We start from the raw sequence: 18,517 nt of genomic DNA, 5'->3' as shown, positions 1-18,517 counted from the left end.
CCCTCTGGCAGCACCAGCCTTGTCCCTCTCCCAGGACCTCAGGGCAGCTGGTGGAGGAGGAGGAACCCATGAATCTCTGAGGCTCCAGAACGGATCTGCCACCCGCTGCACCCCGCCCCGCCCCACCCCGCGGACCTGGTTCTTCTCCAACTTCTGGCAGCAGTACCGGTTCCCGGGGTCTTCAGAGATCCTTCGGGCAGGTAGTCGGGGCCAGAGAACAGCCTTGACAGTCACCCCAAGGACCCCGAGAAGGCCCGGGGTCTAGGACAGGGACCAGAGGACCTTGGAGGAGGCAGGCTGCGCAGCCAGCCGGGCCCTGGTAGGCCTCCCCAAAGCAGAGTCTACCCCTCTGGGTCCCGGCCCCCGGCTGGGCCCGGCTCCTCAGGACTGCACAGAGGAGGACTGGCTCAGTTGGGCCCAGCGTGTAACCACTATTCTAGGCTCTGTAGACCCCGGACTTTGCACACAGCCCCAGGCTTCACACAGAAATGTGAACGTGGCCTCTGCCGGAGAGGCCCTTCCTAGGCTCTGGGGGCTGGAATTGGGGGAGGATGGTTAGGAAGAACCAAGGGGTCCCGTGTCCCTGGGTGCAGGGGAGTTCCTCCTCTCCTGCTCCCTTGGATGACTCTGGAAGCTTCCTCCCCATCACGGGGCAGTGAGGCAAAACCCCCTCTGAGAGCAGGCACGGCAGGCCTCCCATCTGGCCCCTGCCCCTGCCAGAGGACTCCCTGCGTCGACCATCTCAGTGCCCTGGTGGAGCAGACAGGTGCTCTTGGAGTTCCGTGCTTCCTGATCCAATGGTGCCAAACCCTCATCTCTCCTCAGAAGCACAGCATGACCCCCCCAGGGCTCCCTCAGTCACCATGCCCCTCCGTGAGCCTTCTCTCTTTCTGGGGTCTCCTGGACCCCAGCTGACTCTTGCCCTACATAGAACTAGCTTGGCTGAGGGGAGAGTGGGTGGGAGAGTGGATGGAAGACATGGGGGAGGGGAAGGCTACCCTGGCACAGTCTTCGAGGCTTCTGGGGTTGAGGCCTGGGGCCAAGAAGGAAAGTATTTGTGTGTGTGTGTGTGTGTGTGCGTGTGTGTGTGCGTGCACGTGCATGCACGCATGTACGAGTGAAAGAGTAAGAGGGAGTGTGTGTGTGTGCAAGCGCGCGTGTCTTCCCCAAGACCACTATACCCTGTGTATGTATGCATGTTTTTGTAAAAAAGAAAAAAAAATGGAAAAAAATCTGAACAATAAATGTTTTATTTGCTTTAAAGGTGCATGTGAAAGGGCCTCCAGGGGATGAGGGGTGGGCAGTGGGCCTACAGCTACACAGCAGTTTATACCTGATTTGATGTGGAAGAGAAGGGACGGGTTGGGCTGGGAGGCAGCTCCCTCCAGCTCCTTGATCTGTGGCAGCTGCCTTGCAGGAAGAATCTATCCTGAACCCACCCTGGCTGTCCCCGCCTGCCCCACCTCTGGGTAACAGTGAGGCGGCAGCTCTAGGTCCACAAACAGAGGACCGGTTAAGGGTGGGGGATATGGAGGCCTACAGACCCACTCACTTGGGCTTCCCTAAAGAGTCTCAGTCCCAACCGGGACTGGTAAGTCATGTCAGGTAAGTCACATCACCTCCTGGGGCCTCTGTTTATCAGCTGAAGTCTCCTGAAATAGACACTATTGGGTTCCTGCCTGCTCTAATGTACCTTGACTCCTCAAGCATCTACTGAGCCTAGAAGAGAGAATGGTGAGACAACAGGACTGGGCACGCTCACCCACTGTGAGGCGCTGGGGCTGCCCGCGCCTGTCTCTACAGTTCTGAGATGGCCAGGCTTCTTCAGGCAGCAGAAGCAGCAGCCTCATTAGCTAGGATCTGGCCTCAAGTCTTCAGAGCCTGGAGAACACAAGGAAAGCATGTCCATCCTTCTGTCCTGGCCTCTTGGGCGACAGGCACTCAGTCCCATAGGCATTGCTGAAGCTGTGCCCGGGGGCATTCTCACCCTGGCTGGGGGTATGCTGAGGGGGCTGGAGGAGGAGTGCTGGCCTTGGGGTTCCCCCATGGGGGAGTCCTTCAAGTGGGACCAGAGGGAGAGAACTTCCTCTGTTACGGAAATGGCTTACTCAATGAGACAACTGGAGAGCCCTCCCATCCCCACCCTTCCCACCCACTGCTCCCCTAGTCCACCCTGCAAGAAAGCACTGGAGGCTGGCTGATACGGATGGCTGCTGTGCTTCTGCTGAAGTAACAGTGACACAGATAAGGCAGAGAGCCGAGGGGCAGGACACGTCGTGTGGGAAAGGGGTGGACCGCGCGAAAGGGCAGCCGGAGAAAAGACTGATGCAGCCCCTTCCCCCCCGCCTGCAGTGAGCCCTTGGGCCAGTGTATAGGCAGTAAAACAGATTTTGTCCTTCGGAAGGGAGATTTTGAAAGATAAAAAGCTCTCATGAATGGCAGCTGGCAGGGGCGGTACGAGGGCACGTCGAGGGACTGCGGTGACTCGGGTGCCAGGAGGAGCAGGTGTGAGAAGACTGGAAATGTTGGGCTATAGAAGCCTCATCTGAGAGTTGCTTCTAGCCCATCTGAGCTGCCCTCTTCCCCAAAGCCCTTTGGGGGGCAGGAGCACCTCCCCCAAGACCGTGAGTCTGGCCTCATTTGGGGCTTCCTGCTCTGATGTGCGTGGTGAAGGGGCAACGGCTCTAGCACAGTCTTGGAGCCAGCGCTGTGGGAACAGGGTGGGAGAGGGACGCTAAACTCCCCCCAGGTCCCCCGGCCTTGGGAAAAGAGCCAATCTCACCCACCCCTGGGACCAATGAGTTCAACTACCTGACACTTGGGGGACACAAGGATGGGGGTGCTGGGGTAGGGGGTTGAGAAGCCTTTACTAGAGATCCCTTATTTGACCTGACCTCCCCAGGGTCCCACCCTGCCTGAGGGAGAGGGCCCAGGGCAGCAGAGACCATACTGCCTGCCCCTGGGCCCCAGGCACGGCCCCCACTGCCTCGACTATTGCCCTGGCCTGCTGACAAAGACTGCCCACCGAGTGGTAAGAAAATAGATCCACATTTTAAAGGTCTAAAGCTGCCCTCCAGCCAGGCTGATAAGCAACATGGCAGGGCCCCTCCCCACAGCACCCAGGGCTCCCCCAAAGGGGACAGGACATCTTCACAAACACCATCCGTCCTCCTGCTGTAGCTTTTCCGCCTCAGTTCCGGGGTTCCCAGGGGGTGTACAAGTCCGCCTGATGTCTCAGAGGCTGAGTCCAGGTCCTGAGGACCATCAGGGAGCAGAGCCCTCATCCCGTGGGGTCAGAAATCGCTGAGGATGCTAATGTCAGCAAAGTCAGCCCGGTAGCGGTGGGCGTAGAGGCTAAGCAGGAAGGCCCACTTGAAGGAAATGAAGCTCCAGACACAAGAGAGGTAGTAGCTGTTGGGGTCTGTGAGGCCTGCAGGGCAGAAGAATCCAACTGTGACTCAAGAGGACCTCGCCCTTGACCCCTAGCCACCATGCCACAAGCCCCGGGCCATTCTTCCCCAGTCTCCAACAGAGGCTGAACCGATCCAGTGGAGAGATTAGGTGTAACAGAGGTTCCGAAGCGTTCAGAGTTTGCTAGCAGGAAGCAGTGGGGATGCGGCTGGGTCAGGGCTGGCTAATCGCAGGTCTGTATCATCATCCACCCTGCTACTGTGATACTGACCTTAGACCTCCACCGTCCAATCTGCTTCAGCATCGGAGCGGGCAGGAAGGGCCTTTGGCTACTTGCTTACTGCAGCCACCAGGGGGCGCTCCCGTCCCGGAGCTGGGCAGAAGACTTAAAGGTGCTGCTAACCGCACACTCTTGGGTGCTGACTGCAGCTCACACTTACCCCTTCTAACCCAGATGTTGGGGGGGAGTCCATTCTCCGCACTTTAACAATGAGAAAACCTCGGTACGGGGAAGTTAAGTGATCTGCCCAGTCCTGTGGGCATAAACGTTGGACGTAGCAAGGTAATCTGGGGTCTGCTGAGCGCCCCACCCAGCGGCCCACCCATATTCTCTCTACCCCGGCGGACGCCCTTACTCTGGTGTCCAGTGATGGCCAGCACCAGGAAGGTGCAGAACGTGGCGACGGAGACGGCCGAGAAGAGCACGCCCACGAAGAAGAAGCCGCGCAGCCCCTTGAGCCACGTCCTCCAGTAATCCTGCATATACATCACGTGCGTCACCAGCACCCACAGCGCCAGCACACCTGCCGGGGAGAGACCGAAAGAGGCTCAGGCAGGGCCCTTTCGTCCTCACATGCCGACCCCCAGGGCCTGCGGGTCCCCCCCAGCCAGACTGTTCTCACAAAAAGGCAGTAAGGCAGGAGGGGCCTTTTCTCTATCCCTGTTGAGTGGAGTTTGCTGGAGTCCACAGTGGCCTGTGATGTAAAGAGGACACGAATGCAAAAGCAGCTGAGAGAGTCTGGCTGCCTTCCAGTAAGCCAGACATTAAAGAGATTTGTAAAAATATGAAACCATGTCATTCTTCTCCTTAGTTTTTTGTTTGTTTTAGAAAACCTGAATATTTCTTACCAAAAAAATGTTACTTATCACAATGTTATTTTTAGTATTATAGTTTAAAATGGTTAAAAATTTTTAATTCCTCAGTATTAATTTCTAATACAGTATTATTGATAGATATAACCCACATCAACAAAATTTCCTTGGGATTTCCCCATATTTTAAGAGCATAAAAGGGTCCTGAAGTCAGAAAGTTTGAGGACCACTGCAGTCCAACCTGCTTTCCAAGGACTCCCTACTACCCAACCTGGGGGCCACAGATGTGGGGGCATTGCTCCCACCCTGGTGCTCCTCCTGGGCTTCCCAGGTGGCTCAGCGGTAAAGAATCTGCCTGCGATGTAGGAGACGCAGGTTTGATCCCTGGGTCGAGAAGATCCCCTGGAAAAGGGAATGGCAACCTACTTCAGCATCCTTGCCTGGAGAATCCCATGGACAGAGGAGCTTGATGGGCTAAAGTCCATAGGGTCACAAAGAATCAGACATGACTGAGTGACTAGCACTTCTGATGCTCCTGTTCCCCCACCTTCAGAGACCACCACCACCACATTAAAAGGCTAATGCCGTGGGCAGTGGGGCTCTTCTTCCCAAACTCCATGTATTGGTTTTATGGGTTGGGGAGGCCCAGTGGTAAAACCCCCAGGACCACCCAGTGCCCAAGTGGCCTTCTTCTTGCTCTTGGCCAGACTCCATTTTATTTACTTATTTGGCTGTGCCATGTGGCATTCAGGCTTGTAGTTCCCTGACCAGGGATCAGACCCCGGCAGTGGAAGCATGGAGTCTTGATCACTGGACTGCCAGGGAAATCCCCTGAGGCCTCCATTTCCCAAGTTGTTTGCTGAAAGGGCAGGCTAGTTGCCCCCAGCCAGTCCTAGGTTTGCCCTCTGGGCCTGGCTGGGCTCTTCCCCTCCAACACCAGCTGCCAGTCAGCCAATACAATGAGTGCCCTCTGTGCCAGGCGCTGCCTGCCACCGCAGCCCAAAGAGAGAAGCAAATATTAATTCCATTGGCAAGGGTCTGGGGCAGAGCTGCAGGGTCCCGACAAGGGAGGAATGAGGAATGAGGCAGAGTCAGCTGTCTGGAGGCTGCTGTATCCTGAGAGTCAGGAGGCTTTTCAGAAAGTGAGCCGCACACACTACATGCAGAGGGACACTGGACGGCTGGGGAAAGCGGTGGTCAGCTCTGGCAGGGGAAAGAGGGAGGAAGCAGATAGGGAGATCTGGCTGGGGCAGAGTGCTTTGACTGAATCTGCGATATTTAAGGGAGTTCACTAAATTGTCTATCCCTTTTTATGTGCCTGAAATATTTCATAATATTTTTTTAAGTTGGGGGAAAATAAGAAGGTGGAGGGGGAGTTATCACAGATCTCTACTCTGGTTACCACCTCAGAAGCTGTCACAATTCAGGCAGCCTGGCAAGGGACAGAGAACCATGAGACTGCCAGCCAGGAAGCCTGGGCTTGGCACTGCGGGGCTGCTCGTGACTCTCAGAGCCTCCACATCTGAAAGAAGGGACGCCCGAAGGTCCCGCCAACCTGGAAACTGGGTGACACAAGGCTCCCCGCTAATGAGGACTCACCTCTGCCGACACCTGAGGCTTCCTCTCCCACGATGTTTGACCCACACTCTCCCAGCTCGGCCCCCGCTCAACCCCCACCTCCCTCAGGGGTTAGGGGCCTGGAATGTGGCCCTAGAGTCAGGTCGAGCCAGGACAAGCATGTCCTCATCCCTGCCTAGGCAGGAAGCGGGTCCAGGCCAGAGAAGGACAGAATACCAACCCCCTGGCTTCTGCGTACATCTTCCATGATCTGAATGGATGCTGTGCTAGTCACCCTTCCCAGAAGTCTTTCCCAATCATCTCACGTGCATCCTAAGTGTTCACTGGGGGAGCTGTTTGATTTCTTAAAGGGCCCTAGGAAGGAAGGGTATTGTCACCATGCACATCCAAGGAGCCATCAGGTGGGCACCTCTGTGACAGCTCCACTTGCCCTCTGTCACCTCACTGAGCCATGGAGGGGCTGAAATAGACGGCTCTCTGATGTTTTACACTTAAAGATTCTGGAAGCCAGCTTAGGGGAAAAATAAGGAGGTCAGAGCGATTCCCCTGTGACTCAGCAATTTCTGGGTTAGGAAATGCTGAAATAAGGGCCTGTGAGATGCCCTCTCTTAGACCACTAGCTGCGCTCCAGCAGTGCCTCCCAAACACCCATGTATCCACCCCCACATCCACCCATGTAGCAAAAAGGGCTGAGCAGGAGGAAAAGGAAGAAGACCATTTGGGGTGTTCCAGATCCCAGCTCTCCGTTAATAAGCAGGCACAACCTGCCTCCACCTCTCACAGGCCTGGCCTCCAGATAAACACCAGCCACATCTGGAAGCAGGCCCATCCCCATTCAGCCTGGTTCCTGCCTCTGCCCATAGAAGAGGGACCAGCCCTAACTCCACCCAGGTGGTCAGTGAGGCACCAAGAGTCCCCGAGGTCCCTCCCTCGCCTCAGCCCTGCTCCCTTCCCTGGGACACTGACTGCAGGAAGCCTGGTCTGCATGACTCAGGGCAGAGCGGATAGTTTCCCAGGTCCACCCAGCTGCGTGTCCATGCCAGACCTCACTCCTTGCTCCAGCCCACCCGCCTCAAGGAGTAGGGCCCTGCTTGGCTCCGGGCATTAAAGGCACACAGCTGGTCAGTGAAAGAACCCTCAGTGGCTGGGTTACAGGTGAGGAGCCAGGAGGAGCCCAGGGGGGCCCACAGGGAAATGCAGACGAGTGAGCCACTGAAGCTGGGCCCACTCTGTTCCCCCACCCCTCCCCCCACCCCTGCTTCTCTCACTCACAGCTCACCGGAAGAACCCAGAGCCCGCTAGACACCCAGCCAAGCTTTCCAATCTTACTCTCTATTTTGGTCTACTAGACCTAGAGTCAGTCTTCTTCCCAAGGGTTCCCAAGCAAAACCATTTCTCCAGCTTCTCCTCCAAGCCACTTCTTCCCAGACAACCACCAGGATCGGGGAGAGTGGGTCTCCACCCGGGCACATTTTCCCAGGGGTTCCAGGAAACCAGCACCCCCAGCAGCCCCACCTGGCACACAGGGGGAGGAGTGCACTGGGGCTGCCCTCTGGTGAGTCGGCAGTTTCTGAAAACGCCGAGTCAGAAGTGGGGTGCTCACAAATCTGCTGATGATTCGCCCCCAAAAGAGGAAGAGGCAGGCTGGCTGCAACACTCTCAGCACCCATTCACATGGAGCGGGCGCGTGGCCCTCACTGCCCCTCCCCCCACCTCCCACGCTGCTACCACGAGGGCCATAACCACGGCAGCCACTACCACCGTCACTGGGCATCTTGGGTTCTGCGGTGGCTGTCAGGGAGGTGCCAGGACCCTGCCCTAGCTGTTGCTGCCCTCACACCTCTCCCCGCAGGAGCTCCATAGCTGGCCTGTCTCAGGCTAAGGGAGGTCTTCAGGGAGGGAGAGAAGGCAGGACTGGGTCAGAGGGAAACCCTGGGACTCCCCAGGGCTGCCCCTCAACAGGAAGCTGCAAGATGGGGGATTCAGGGAGAGGACAGACAGCTGTTACATGCTAGACCTGAATGGGGGCCTCACACAACACGCCCGTCGGCAGCATCTCCTCCCATTCCTAACAGAAGAGGAAACTGAGCCCAGGAGGCATCGATGTGCCTGCGGCCACACGGCTCGGTGGGGCTCACTCCATCAGGTCAGGCTCCACACACCCAGCTCGGATTCCAGGGGTGGCCCTTCCTCCTCACCCCCAAGCAGCCCCCTCCTGTCAGGGCGGCCCCTGGGCCTCGCCTGAGGAGTCACCCCGCCATCCAGAGGGGAAAGCAGCAGGGCCGAGGGAATGGGAATACTCTACAAGGACAAGAGAACCAGGAGGAACGTGGCAGGCAGGGGAGAGCGGGGTGCAGAGCGGAAAGGGGCCAGGGGTCCTTAGGTAACTGAGCAGAGGTGGGCAGGCTGGCCCCCAGGAGGACAGGAACCCACAGGTGGGGAATCCAGGCGGGCATGAGGAGCAACCCAGCTGGGCGCCCATTCACCCTTCCTTGGAGACCCCCAGTGCTCGGCTTGGCATTGCTTAGGCTACGGTAACCTATGCCCCTCTTACAAGGCAGAAACCCCACCTCCGTTCCTCCTCTATCCAGACAGTAGTCAGTAAGCTTCAGGGCAATGAGCAAATCTAGTTATTTTTAGTTAGTCCATTTAGGGCTCTTTTGGCAGAGTTTAGTTACCAATAAGATCATCCTAATGTAGAAGCATTATCCTCACATGTACTTTTTTCCCAGAGTGCTTTCCCACACATATTATTTCATGGAGCTGTGTAACCCTGGGTAAGCTATTTATTTACACTAAGCCTCAGTTTAAGCCTGACCTGTAAAATGGACACAGGAATAATGCCTAACTAATTAAGGATTAAATGAGATGACGGAAGCAGTTTGCTTAACAGGGTGCCCAACATATAGAAAGCGTTAATTAAAAAAAAAAAAAAAGGTGAGCAAGTAGAAAAAATATGTTTCTTCTTCTCACCAACTCTACAACATCGACAGGTTAAGAACATGCCCAAAGAGGCAGAGCGAGCACAGAGCATTGGTAAGCACGGGACCTCCACCAGCGCGCTGACGTTCTCAACACCAGTGCTAGCCTCCTCTGCCCTACTGGAGGCAGAGAAAGAGAGGCTGGCGGCGTTTAACGGACCTTGGCCCAGGAGCCACAGCAGAAGGGTGGCACAGAGACACCGACGTGGTGGAAAGGAAACGTCAGTTTCCCTCGGACCCCTAGCGCAGTCCTGAGTCCCCGCTGAGGACTCTGCCGGGGCTGGGCGGAGGCAGCCGGGCTTCCCCGGGAAACCCAGCCCTCCTTTCCACTGACTCCCTTTCCGCGCTCACCCAGCCTCCAGGGAAGGGGCGCGGGTCCCCCAGAACAAGTGCGTGTGTGTTTAGGTGTCTTCACACCTGGCCGCCCATAGGAGGTGGCGAGGGCAGCGGGCGCACAGGGGCGCTGTCACCGAGGCACAGGGTGGAGAGCGGACGGGCTAACCTGGGGGCTGCGGGGCTGGTGAAAACGGCAGAGGCGGGACATCGGGGCCCCGGGCTTGGGGCGGGCATTGGGTCCCCGAGGCCCCCTAGGGATGCCCTGAAGCCCTGGTCCACGCGGGGCCTGCTCTGCCCACAGCCAATCTTGAGTAAACACGCCACCCACTCCCCGGGGAAGCGCCGCCCGGGAGGAGCTTCCCGGAGCAGCCGCCGGCGCCTCCCCGCAGCCGGGCGCCCGAGCCGCGGGAGCCGGACCCCAGCGCCCCCCGCGCGCCCCGGGGTACCTGCGAGCCCCCCCATGGCCGCGGTGCCCGGCTGTCTGTAGACCACCGTCCAGACGAGGAAGATGGAGAAGCCGGCCACGGAGCTGAGACCCGAGTAGGCGGCGCGAAGGCCGAGCTGCAGGCGGGACGGGGCCATGGGGCTGCGGGTTGCGGGCGCCGGGCGCGGAGGGCGAGCGCGGCCGCTGGTCACAGGTGCAAGGCCCTGAGCCGGAGCGGGGAGCCGGGAGCCGAGCCGGAGCCGCCGGCCGCCCGCGCTCCGCCCCCGGCCCGCCCCCTGCGCCGCCGGCACAGCGCCCTCCCCGGCCGGAGGCCGCCCGCGCCCGGAACCACCGCGGCGAGCGCGTCCTGGGCTTGCCTGCAGTCTGCGGCCCGGATCTCTTGGGGATGCCGCCTAAAAGAGCAGGTTCCGGGGCCCGTCAACACTCAGCTCTACAAACCAGCTGCGGTGTTTGCCTTTGAAATTTATCACGTTCTCGTTTAAAATGTAAGATGTAAATTTCTCGTTAAAAATCAATTATAAAAAATTAAGATATAGGAAATAACACGGCGAATATGATTGCTTTCGCGCCTATCTATCCATCAGGTTCCCTCTTCAGGCATTAAGCAGTCTCAGCAGATGCTTCTCTCAGAACCCTTCTCAGTCTTCTGACCTCAGACTCCTTCTCGTCAAGGACAGCTCCTTTCTTTTATCTCCACAAGCGTAGCACTCCCACCCAAAATCTACCCGAACGCCACTTCCATCAGAGTCAGACAAACCCAAGAAGAGACTGGAATCTGTAGCAGATGTATACTGAGCTACGGCTGCGGGCCCAGTGCCATGCTGGGGGCCCCCAGAGAAGATCAAACCTTAGCCCACGGAGCCCTCAAACATTTATAACATAGTGGAGGAGGCACATCGCATACTGGCAAGAAGTAAGCATCCAATATACTTTGTATTTATTTCTTTTCCCTGCTGTAGCAAACTTCCACAGATCTAGTGGCTTCAAACAACACACATTTATTATCTCACAGTTCCTTAGGTCAGCTGTCCAAAAATGGAACTCAGAGGGCTAAAGTTTAGGGGAGGGCAGGGCAGCCTTCCTTTTGGAGGCATGAGGGGGAAAAGCTGTTTTGCATTTTTCAGCTTCTAGAACTGCCCACATCCCTTGATTCCTGAGTGTCTTCGAAGCCAACTCCATCTTCGAAGCCAACTCCATCTTCAAATCCAACAATCACACCACCTCGACCTCTGCTTCTGTCCTTACATCGTCTTCTCTTTCTCACTAACTCTGCTGCCTCCTTCTTTTCCCTTATAAGGACCCTTGTGATTAAAAACCTGGAGAATCCAAAGTAATTTCCCCATTAAGATCCTTAGCTTAATCACACCAGCAAAATCCCTTTGGCATGTGAAGTAATAAATTCACAAATTCTGGGGGTCAGGACACTGACATCTTGGTGGCCCATTATTCAACGATCACATATCTCTGGAATGTCACCTCCGCGAACAGTGACTGTGCCTCTTTCATTCACACCAACACATAAAAGAGTTTCCGACACTTCAAATCCCCTTGGTAAACATTTGTTGAATGGATGAATGTGAGTGAATGAAGGTAAGAATGAAATAACAATAAAGGAGATCATATACAAGAACTCTAGTCAGGACATGATTAGTTGCCGAGTGAATGGTGTAAACCACATTTGCCTCACTTTTTGCTTTTGGCGGCACTGGATCTTTATTGCTTTTTCACAGGCTTTCTCTAGTTGCAGCAAGTGGGGGCTACTCTTCCTTGGGGTGCAGGGGCTTCTCATACAAGAGAAGAAGGCTCTAGCATGCCAGCTCAGTAGTTGTGGCCGGGGCTTAGTTGCTCCAAGGCATGTGCAGTCTTCCTGAGACCAGGGATCTAACCTGAGTCCCCTGCATTGACAGGCAGATTCTTATCCTCTGAGCTACAAAGGAAGTATTTGCTTCACTTCTGAATAGCCTGGGGAGCTTCTTAAAAAAAAAAAAAAAAAAGATCCCAGAATCCACCCCTGCCTTATTAAGTTTGAATCTTGGAAGTATATATTTTTTTAATGAGAAGTGATTTCAATTTGGTGAGCTCGGTATCCAGCCCTCCTTTGGGAGCTGCTGATGGAGGGAGTTACTGCTGGCTGTTCCGAGGAGGGAGCAGGTCCTGTGGTCCAGAGTGCGCTGCCGTGGGTGACTTCAGAGCTGGCCTGCGGGGTAGCACTCCGTGCAGTGGGAGCAGCCTGGGTGAAGGCCCAGAAGGAAGAAATAACGTGGCAGGTTTGGGAAACTGTAAGTAGTTTGTGGTCTGTGGGTGATGTAAAGGGTTTTGAGGTTGGAATTATTCTGAACGAAAATGGCCTTGCTTGCTCTTCTTAGAAGGTTTCCCCCTCTCTGTGGAGCCAGGGGAGGGAAGTAACAGTTCTGTGTTTAAGAAATGTGGCCAGGGTAATAGTGTGAGGATGAACTTCCTTTGAAAAGACCAGAAAGCAGAGAGGCCATTCAAATCCTTCCTCTCCCTATGCTTTAGTTGTCCCATCTGTAAAATGCAGACAGCTGTGTTGTTCGCTTCAAAGTATTTTGTGAGGAGTCAGTGCTTAGAAGAGTAACTAGTATGCAGTAGGCGCTTCATAAATGCCAGCGAGTATGGTTAGTAGCAGCGGAAAGGCAGTGAGGGCAAGAGATGGTCAGGGGAGAATGAAAGGTGGTTCAGGCTGTCAGCGAGAATGGGGAAGAGGGAACTGATTCAAGAAATATTCATGCTATTTGAACCTTAAGGTCAGGTAGCAGTTAACTAGCTGGGCAGATAGAAAGGAGGAGAGCAAAAATATTTATGAATGCACATGTCAGGACTAATGGAAAGGAGTGAACAAACTCGTTACACTGGAGAGTGAGGTTGTGCAAGAAAATAACGAGAGATAATTATGTAACAGTAGCTTGGGCCCAGGATATAACACAAGAAGGTTAAAAGCAGGCTGAAACTTTGGCTTAACTGTGAAAGCAATAAGGAGCTGTTGAAGAATTTCATGCTCAGATGCGGTTACCACTTACTATGTCACATAAGTAGGTTTCCCCTAACTCAGGAGAACTTTCTGCCCAGAGGAAAATAATTTTCTATATCTGCCCTCTCTACACTGGTAGCTACTGGTCACATGTGGCTGTTGAGTATTTGGTATGTACCTAATATGACTTTTGAACTGTGGTGGTGGAGAAGACTCTTGAGAGTCCCTTGGACTGCAAGGAGATCCAACCAGTCCATCCTAAAGGAGACCAGTCTTGGGTGTTCACTGGAAGGACTGATGCTGAGGCTGAAACCCCAATACTTTGGCCACCTCATGCAAAGAGTTGACTCATTGGAAAAGACCCTAATGCTGGGAGGAATTGGGGGCAGGAGGAGAAGGGGACAACAGAGGATGAGATGGCTGGATAGCATCACCAACTCGATGCACATGAGTTTGGGTATACTCCGGGAGTTGGTGATGGACAAGGAGGCCTGGTGTGCTGCGATTCATGGGGTCACGAAGAGTCGGACATGACTGAGCGACTGAACTGAACTGCATATGACTGAAGAACTAAATTTTTAATTGATTTTAATCTAAATGGCTACACATGGCTTGTTGTTCAGTTGCTCAGTTGTGTCTAACTCTTTGTGACCCCATGGATTGCAGTGTGCCAGGCTTCCCTGCCCTTCACTATCTCCTAGAGTTTGCTCAAACTCATGTCCCTTAAGTCAGTGATGCCATCCAACCAACTCACCACCACCCCCGTCACCCCCTTCTCCTCCTGCCCTCAATCTTTCCCAGCATCAGGGTCTTTTCCAATGAGTCAGCTCTTCACATCAGGTGGCCAAAGTATTGGAGCTTCAGCATCGGTCCTTCCAATGAATATTTAGGTTTGATTTCCTTTAGGATTGACTGGTTTGGTCTCCTTGCAGTTCAAGGGACTCCCAAAAGTCTTCTCCAGCACCACAGTTCAAAGGCATAAATTCTTTGGTGCTCAGTCTTCTTTATGGTCCAACTCTCACATCTGCAATGACTGCTGGAAAAACCATAGCTCTGATTATGCAGCTTTTTAATATGCTGTCTGCTGCTGCTAAGTCGCTTCAGTCATGTCTGACTCTGTGAGACCCCATAGACGGCAGCCCACCAGGCTCCCCTGTCCCTGGGATTCTCCAGGTAAGAACACTGGAGTGGGTTGCCATTTCCTTCTCCAATGCATGAAAGTGAAAAGTGAAAGTGAAGTTGCTCAGTCGTGTCCGACTAGTAGTGACCCCATAGACTGCAGCCTACCAGGCTCCTCTGTCCATGGGATTCTCCAGGCAAGAGTACTGGAGTGGGGTGCCATTGCCTTCTCCAATATGCTGTCTAGGTTTAATATACTGTCTAGGTTTGTCATAGCTTTTCTTTCAAGGAGCGTCTTTTAATTTCGTGGCTGCAGTTACCATCCAAAGTGATTTGGGAGCTCAAAAAATAAAATCTGCCACTGTTTCCACTTTTTCTTCATCTATTTGCCATGAAGGGATGGGACCAGATGCCTAGTAGCTAGTGGCTACACATGGCTAGTGGCTGCCATATTAGACAGCACATTAGACAGTACAGAAACCTCTCAGAATCTCTGCTGCTCTATCTGTAGGGTAGGAATGATGTGTAATCACCTTGTTACAGCAACTGAGAAATATTGAGATGCCGAAGTTAAAGTACTCAACACGGTAATCTGACAAGTTATTATTGCCATTTTTGAAATTGTTGTTATTGTTATTACTGAACGGGGATAGCACAACAAAAACCATGTCTTAGGAAAGATTATTTAGACTTTAGTATCAAGTTAGATTTGATGGGAAAAGAAAATTGTAGAGGGGAAAGCATTCACAATGCTATTTTAATGATATGATGTGGGATAAAGATCTTATCTGGGGACTTTCCTGGTGGTCATTTAGACTCTGAGCTCCCAATGTAGGAGGCCTGGGTTTGATCCCTGATCAGGGAACTAGATCCTATATGCCACAATTAAAAGATCCTGCACCCCGCAACAAAGATTGAAGATCCTATATACCACAACTAAGACCTGGAGCAGCCAAAAAAAAAAAAAAGATCTTACCTGGAGAAAGGCCAGGAGAAGGGGAAAACATGGGAGGATTATGAAGTTGCAAAGCACACAGGTGTGCATCACATATGCTCTTCTCCCCACATCAGCTTCCTTTCCAAGGGGCTTTCAGAGAGCGAGCTCTCATTGCAATCCTAACTCAAGAAAACACCACCCCCCTCACCCAACATCCCTAAGAGAGGCAGCCACTCTCCCTGCCTGCAGCAGAGACCAGCAGTGCTCACCATGAGCATCTCTTTTTCTGGCCCATGACCTACTGAACTGGAACTTTGAACACGTCTCAGCTTCCTTGTAGTTAAGTTGATGCTATCAGAGAAAGTTCTGAGCATTGGAATCAAAGCAGAAGCAATGTGCCCCATTTCCAGGCTGGACCCATACAGTCTCCTGTGCACCATGCATTCCCTCTTCCCACTCTGTGATGATTTTAGAAGCCACATGTTGAAGACAGCTGTGCCACATGATAGAAAGAGCCTGGGACCCTTAAATGAATGAAGGAGCAGAACTACCCACTCCATTCCCCAGACCCTCCCTGGACTGTAATATGAATGAAAAGCACTTTTTGTGTGTGTGCACTAAGTCACTGAGATTTCAGGCTTGTTACAATTAACCTCATTACCCTAATTTACCATCCCTCATTCCATTTCAGGTCATGTAAACATCTCTTACATGCATAACCTCTGATGTCACTTTTTAATTGGACCACATCAATATTAAGACAGACTCCTAACTCCCACCCAAGGACATCTTGTCTCCTAAGACATTTCTTTCTCACTCCTCCTAAGCAGGCACATTCCAGACATAGATCTCCTCCCACAATGCCGACTCACTGGAAAAGACCCTGATGCTGGGAAAGATTGAGGGCAGGAAGAGAAGATGGAGACAGAGGATAAGATGGTTGGATGGCATCACTGACTTGATGGACACGAATTTGAGCAAACTCTGGGAGACAGTAAAGCATAGGGGAGCCTGGCACGCTGCAGTCTATGGGGTGGCAAAGAGTTGGACACGACTGAATGATTGAACAACAGCAGCACAATGCTACCGAGCTGTACGCCAGTTGATTGAGTTTATTGGATGTGTCAGGGCTTCCTCCTCGCTGCTTAATCCCCACATGGAGGGAACTCTGCTGTCCTTTGGGATATATCCTTATTCACTATGGCTTGACCCCTATGTCCAATTCATTAGCAAGCACAGTTGGGTTGTGCCCTCTTTCTGTCCCCATGCTTAGTCTAAGCACCAATCGTCACTACCTGCCCTTCTGCAGCAGCTCCCTAACCTGTCTTCCTCTGCTCCTTCTTGCCCCTCCAGTCCACTCTGCAGCCAGCAGCTGGAATGGTCTTTTAAAGATAACCAGAATACAGCTCTCCTCTGCTTAAATCCCTCAATATTTTCCATAGCAATTTGGGTAAGCAAATCAGAGCCTTGCCAACTCCAACCAGTCTCACCTCTGCCCATTTCAGTTCAGGTACACTGGTCTTCTTTCTGTTTCTTGAGTGTGCAAAGGTTGTTCCTGCTCTGAGGTGTTAGTAACTTTGTGTCTAGAAAGCTCTTCTCTCTCTCTTTTTTTTTTTTTGACCATGACTTGTGGCAAGCGGGGTAAAGTGAAAAGTAGTGAAAGTGTTAGTCTCTCAGTTGTGTCTGACTCTTGTGACCTCATGGATTATAGCCCGCCAGGTTCTACCATCGGGTTCTCCAGGCAAGAATACTGGGGTGAGTTGCCATTCCCTTTTCTGGGGGATCTTCCTGACCCAGGGATTGAACCTGGGTCTCCTACATTGCAGGCAGATTCTGTACCGTCTAAGCCACCAAGAAAGCCCAGCAAGCAGGATGTGGGATCCTAATCCTTGACCAGGGATCTAACCCACGCCCCCAGCAGTGATAATGTGGAGTCCTAACTACTGGACTGCCAGGGAAGTCCTGGAAAACTCTTCTCTGAGTGCTCATAAGATTGATCCTTCATCATTCAAGCCTCAGGTCACATGTTACTTCATCAGAGAGGCAATCCTGTCCTTATTTTCTAAAGTACAGCCCCTACTCGGAAAAGGCAGTGGCAACCCACTCCAGTACTCTTGCCTGGAAAATCCCATGGACAGAGGAGCCTGGTAGGCTGCAGTCCATGGGGTTTCGAAGAGTCAGACATGACTGAGCGACTTCACTTTCACTTTTCACTTTCATGCACTGGAGGAGGAAATGGCAACCCACTCCAGTGTTCTTGCTTGGAGAATCCCAGGGACGGGGGAGCCTGGTGGACTGCCATCTATGGGGTCGCACAGAGTCAAACACGACTGAAGCGGCTTAGCAGCAGCAGCACAGCTCCCTACTCTGTCTTACACCTTGTGATAAGTGACATCTTATCACTACATGAAATTGTCGTATATATTTGTTTAATCTTTCACCCTCATCCTTGCCATCCCATTGAATATAAACCTCCATGAAGGCAGGGGCTTTATCTGTTAGGGACCAGCTCCTCTAGGTTTGTCTGGGACTGTGCCATCACAGGTCCAACATTTCAAGAAATCCCTGAGTCTATAGGAAACTTTGATGGTTAGTGGTCTTATTGCCTGCCTTGATCACTTCTGTATTCCCAGTTCCTAGTCTAATGCCAGGGGCTTAGGTAGGAACTCAATAAATATTTGTTCTATAAATAAAGGAAAGAGTGGCCAGCTGTCTGTGAAGAATTCTTTAATCCTGGCTCTAGGGGGCAGCATGCTCCAATCTTGTGCCTTGAGATTCAGCTGTGCCAAGATTGGGGTAAGACTCTCCTATGCATGTATTTAGGTGGCAGATTCCACAAAGAAAGAAAGAAGAAAGTGAAGTCGCCCAGTCGGGCTGACTCTTTGCGACCCCATGGACAGTAGCCTGCACCAAGCTCCTCCGTCCATGAGATTTTCAAGGCAAGAGTACTGGAGTGGGTTGCCATTTCCTTCTCTAGGGAATCTTCCCAACCCAGGGATTGAACCCAGGTCTCTCACATTATAGCATTATAGACAGACACTTTACCGTCTGAGCCACCAGGGAAGTCCAGCAAATTCCACAAGATTCTCCCCAGACCTTATGTGGTCCCCTTGCCCACCCCCAACCTTTGTGGGGTTCAAGGCTGAGGACCCTGGCAAAGGTAGCCTGAGGCTGTGCCTGACACCTCAACTTGCCCTCCTGCAGCTTCGTCTTCCTCTTGAGGTCAGCTTGTAGACCACAGAGCAGAAAGGACTGTTCTAGAGATGAGTAGCAGGTGGCTCACTGCAGGGAGGAGCTAGGCCTTTCGTGAGCATCCCAGCTGCCCAGGCTGAAGGAAGTAATCCTAAGTTGAGGACTCAGAGCCAGGGGGCTCACCTTGGCCTCCCCCTCCTCCAGTGCTGCTCCTAGGGCTGTGGCTGCTTTCTGACCCTAGAAGGGGACATCTTCATCTTGTACAGCCAGAGTGAAACCGCTCACAGTCTGGCTTCTCACTGAAACCCCACTTCCTCTGCCTGTGCACTGACAACCTGGAGGTCCATGCAGAGGATAGGATGCTGAGTGAGAAGATGCTGAGCGGAAGCAACGGGTCTCTGAGCACCAGAGACAGACAAGTGTGGAGCACAAGGATG

General features: G+C 53.1%; 2 protein-coding genes across 4 annotated transcripts in view; one reads left to right on the top strand and one right to left on the bottom strand.

The window, feature by feature from the left end:
- Window positions 1-1,126, top strand: part of LOC120857891 (histone deacetylase 7) — a 36,731-nt gene extending 35,605 nt beyond the window's left edge. For all 3 annotated transcript variants that reach the window (XM_040233765.1, XM_040233764.1, XM_040233763.1), the window contains one exon: window positions 35-1,126. In XM_040233765.1, the coding sequence (XP_040089699.1) occupies window positions 35-80 (46 nt within the window). In that variant the 3' untranslated portion in view covers window positions 81-1,126. The remainder of the gene's footprint in view (window positions 1-34) is intronic.
- A 108-nt stretch (window positions 1,127-1,234) lies between these two features.
- On the bottom strand, window positions 1,235-10,086 carry LOC120857892 (heme transporter HRG1). The gene is made up of 3 exons (XM_040233766.1): window positions 9,845-10,086; window positions 4,047-4,214; window positions 1,235-3,430 (listed from the first exon to the last, which is right to left on the bottom strand). Exons 1-3 carry the CDS (start codon window positions 9,978-9,980, stop codon window positions 3,294-3,296), a joined length of 441 nt encoding a protein of 146 aa, XP_040089700.1. The 5' UTR covers window positions 9,981-10,086; the 3' UTR covers window positions 1,235-3,293.
- Between the last annotated feature and the right edge of the window lie 8,431 nt (window positions 10,087-18,517).

Source organism: Oryx dammah, unplaced genomic scaffold (genome assembly GCF_014754425.2).
Source record: "Oryx dammah isolate SB20612 unplaced genomic scaffold, SCBI_Odam_1.1 HiC_scaffold_29, whole genome shotgun sequence".
Taxonomy (NCBI): domain Eukaryota; kingdom Metazoa; phylum Chordata; class Mammalia; order Artiodactyla; family Bovidae; genus Oryx; species Oryx dammah.
The sequence above is the reverse complement of the archived record's forward strand: the minus strand, read 5'-3'. Positions and strand labels throughout refer to the sequence as shown.

Excerpts from the sequence above, each read along its gene's own strand:
- LOC120857892 (XM_040233766.1), bottom strand. The coding sequence starts at position 9,980 with ATGGCCCCGTCCCGCCTGCAGCTCGGCCTTCGCGCCGCCTACTCGGGT. Across the intron at positions 4,215-9,844 it reads GGCCATGGGGGGGCTCGCAG|GTGTGCTGGCGCTGTGGGTG; the intron begins GTACCCCGGGGC and ends TCTCCCCGGCAG. Across the intron at positions 3,431-4,046 it reads GGCCATCACTGGACACCAGA|GCCTCACAGACCCCAACAGC; the intron begins GTAAGGGCGTCC and ends TCTGCCCTGCAG.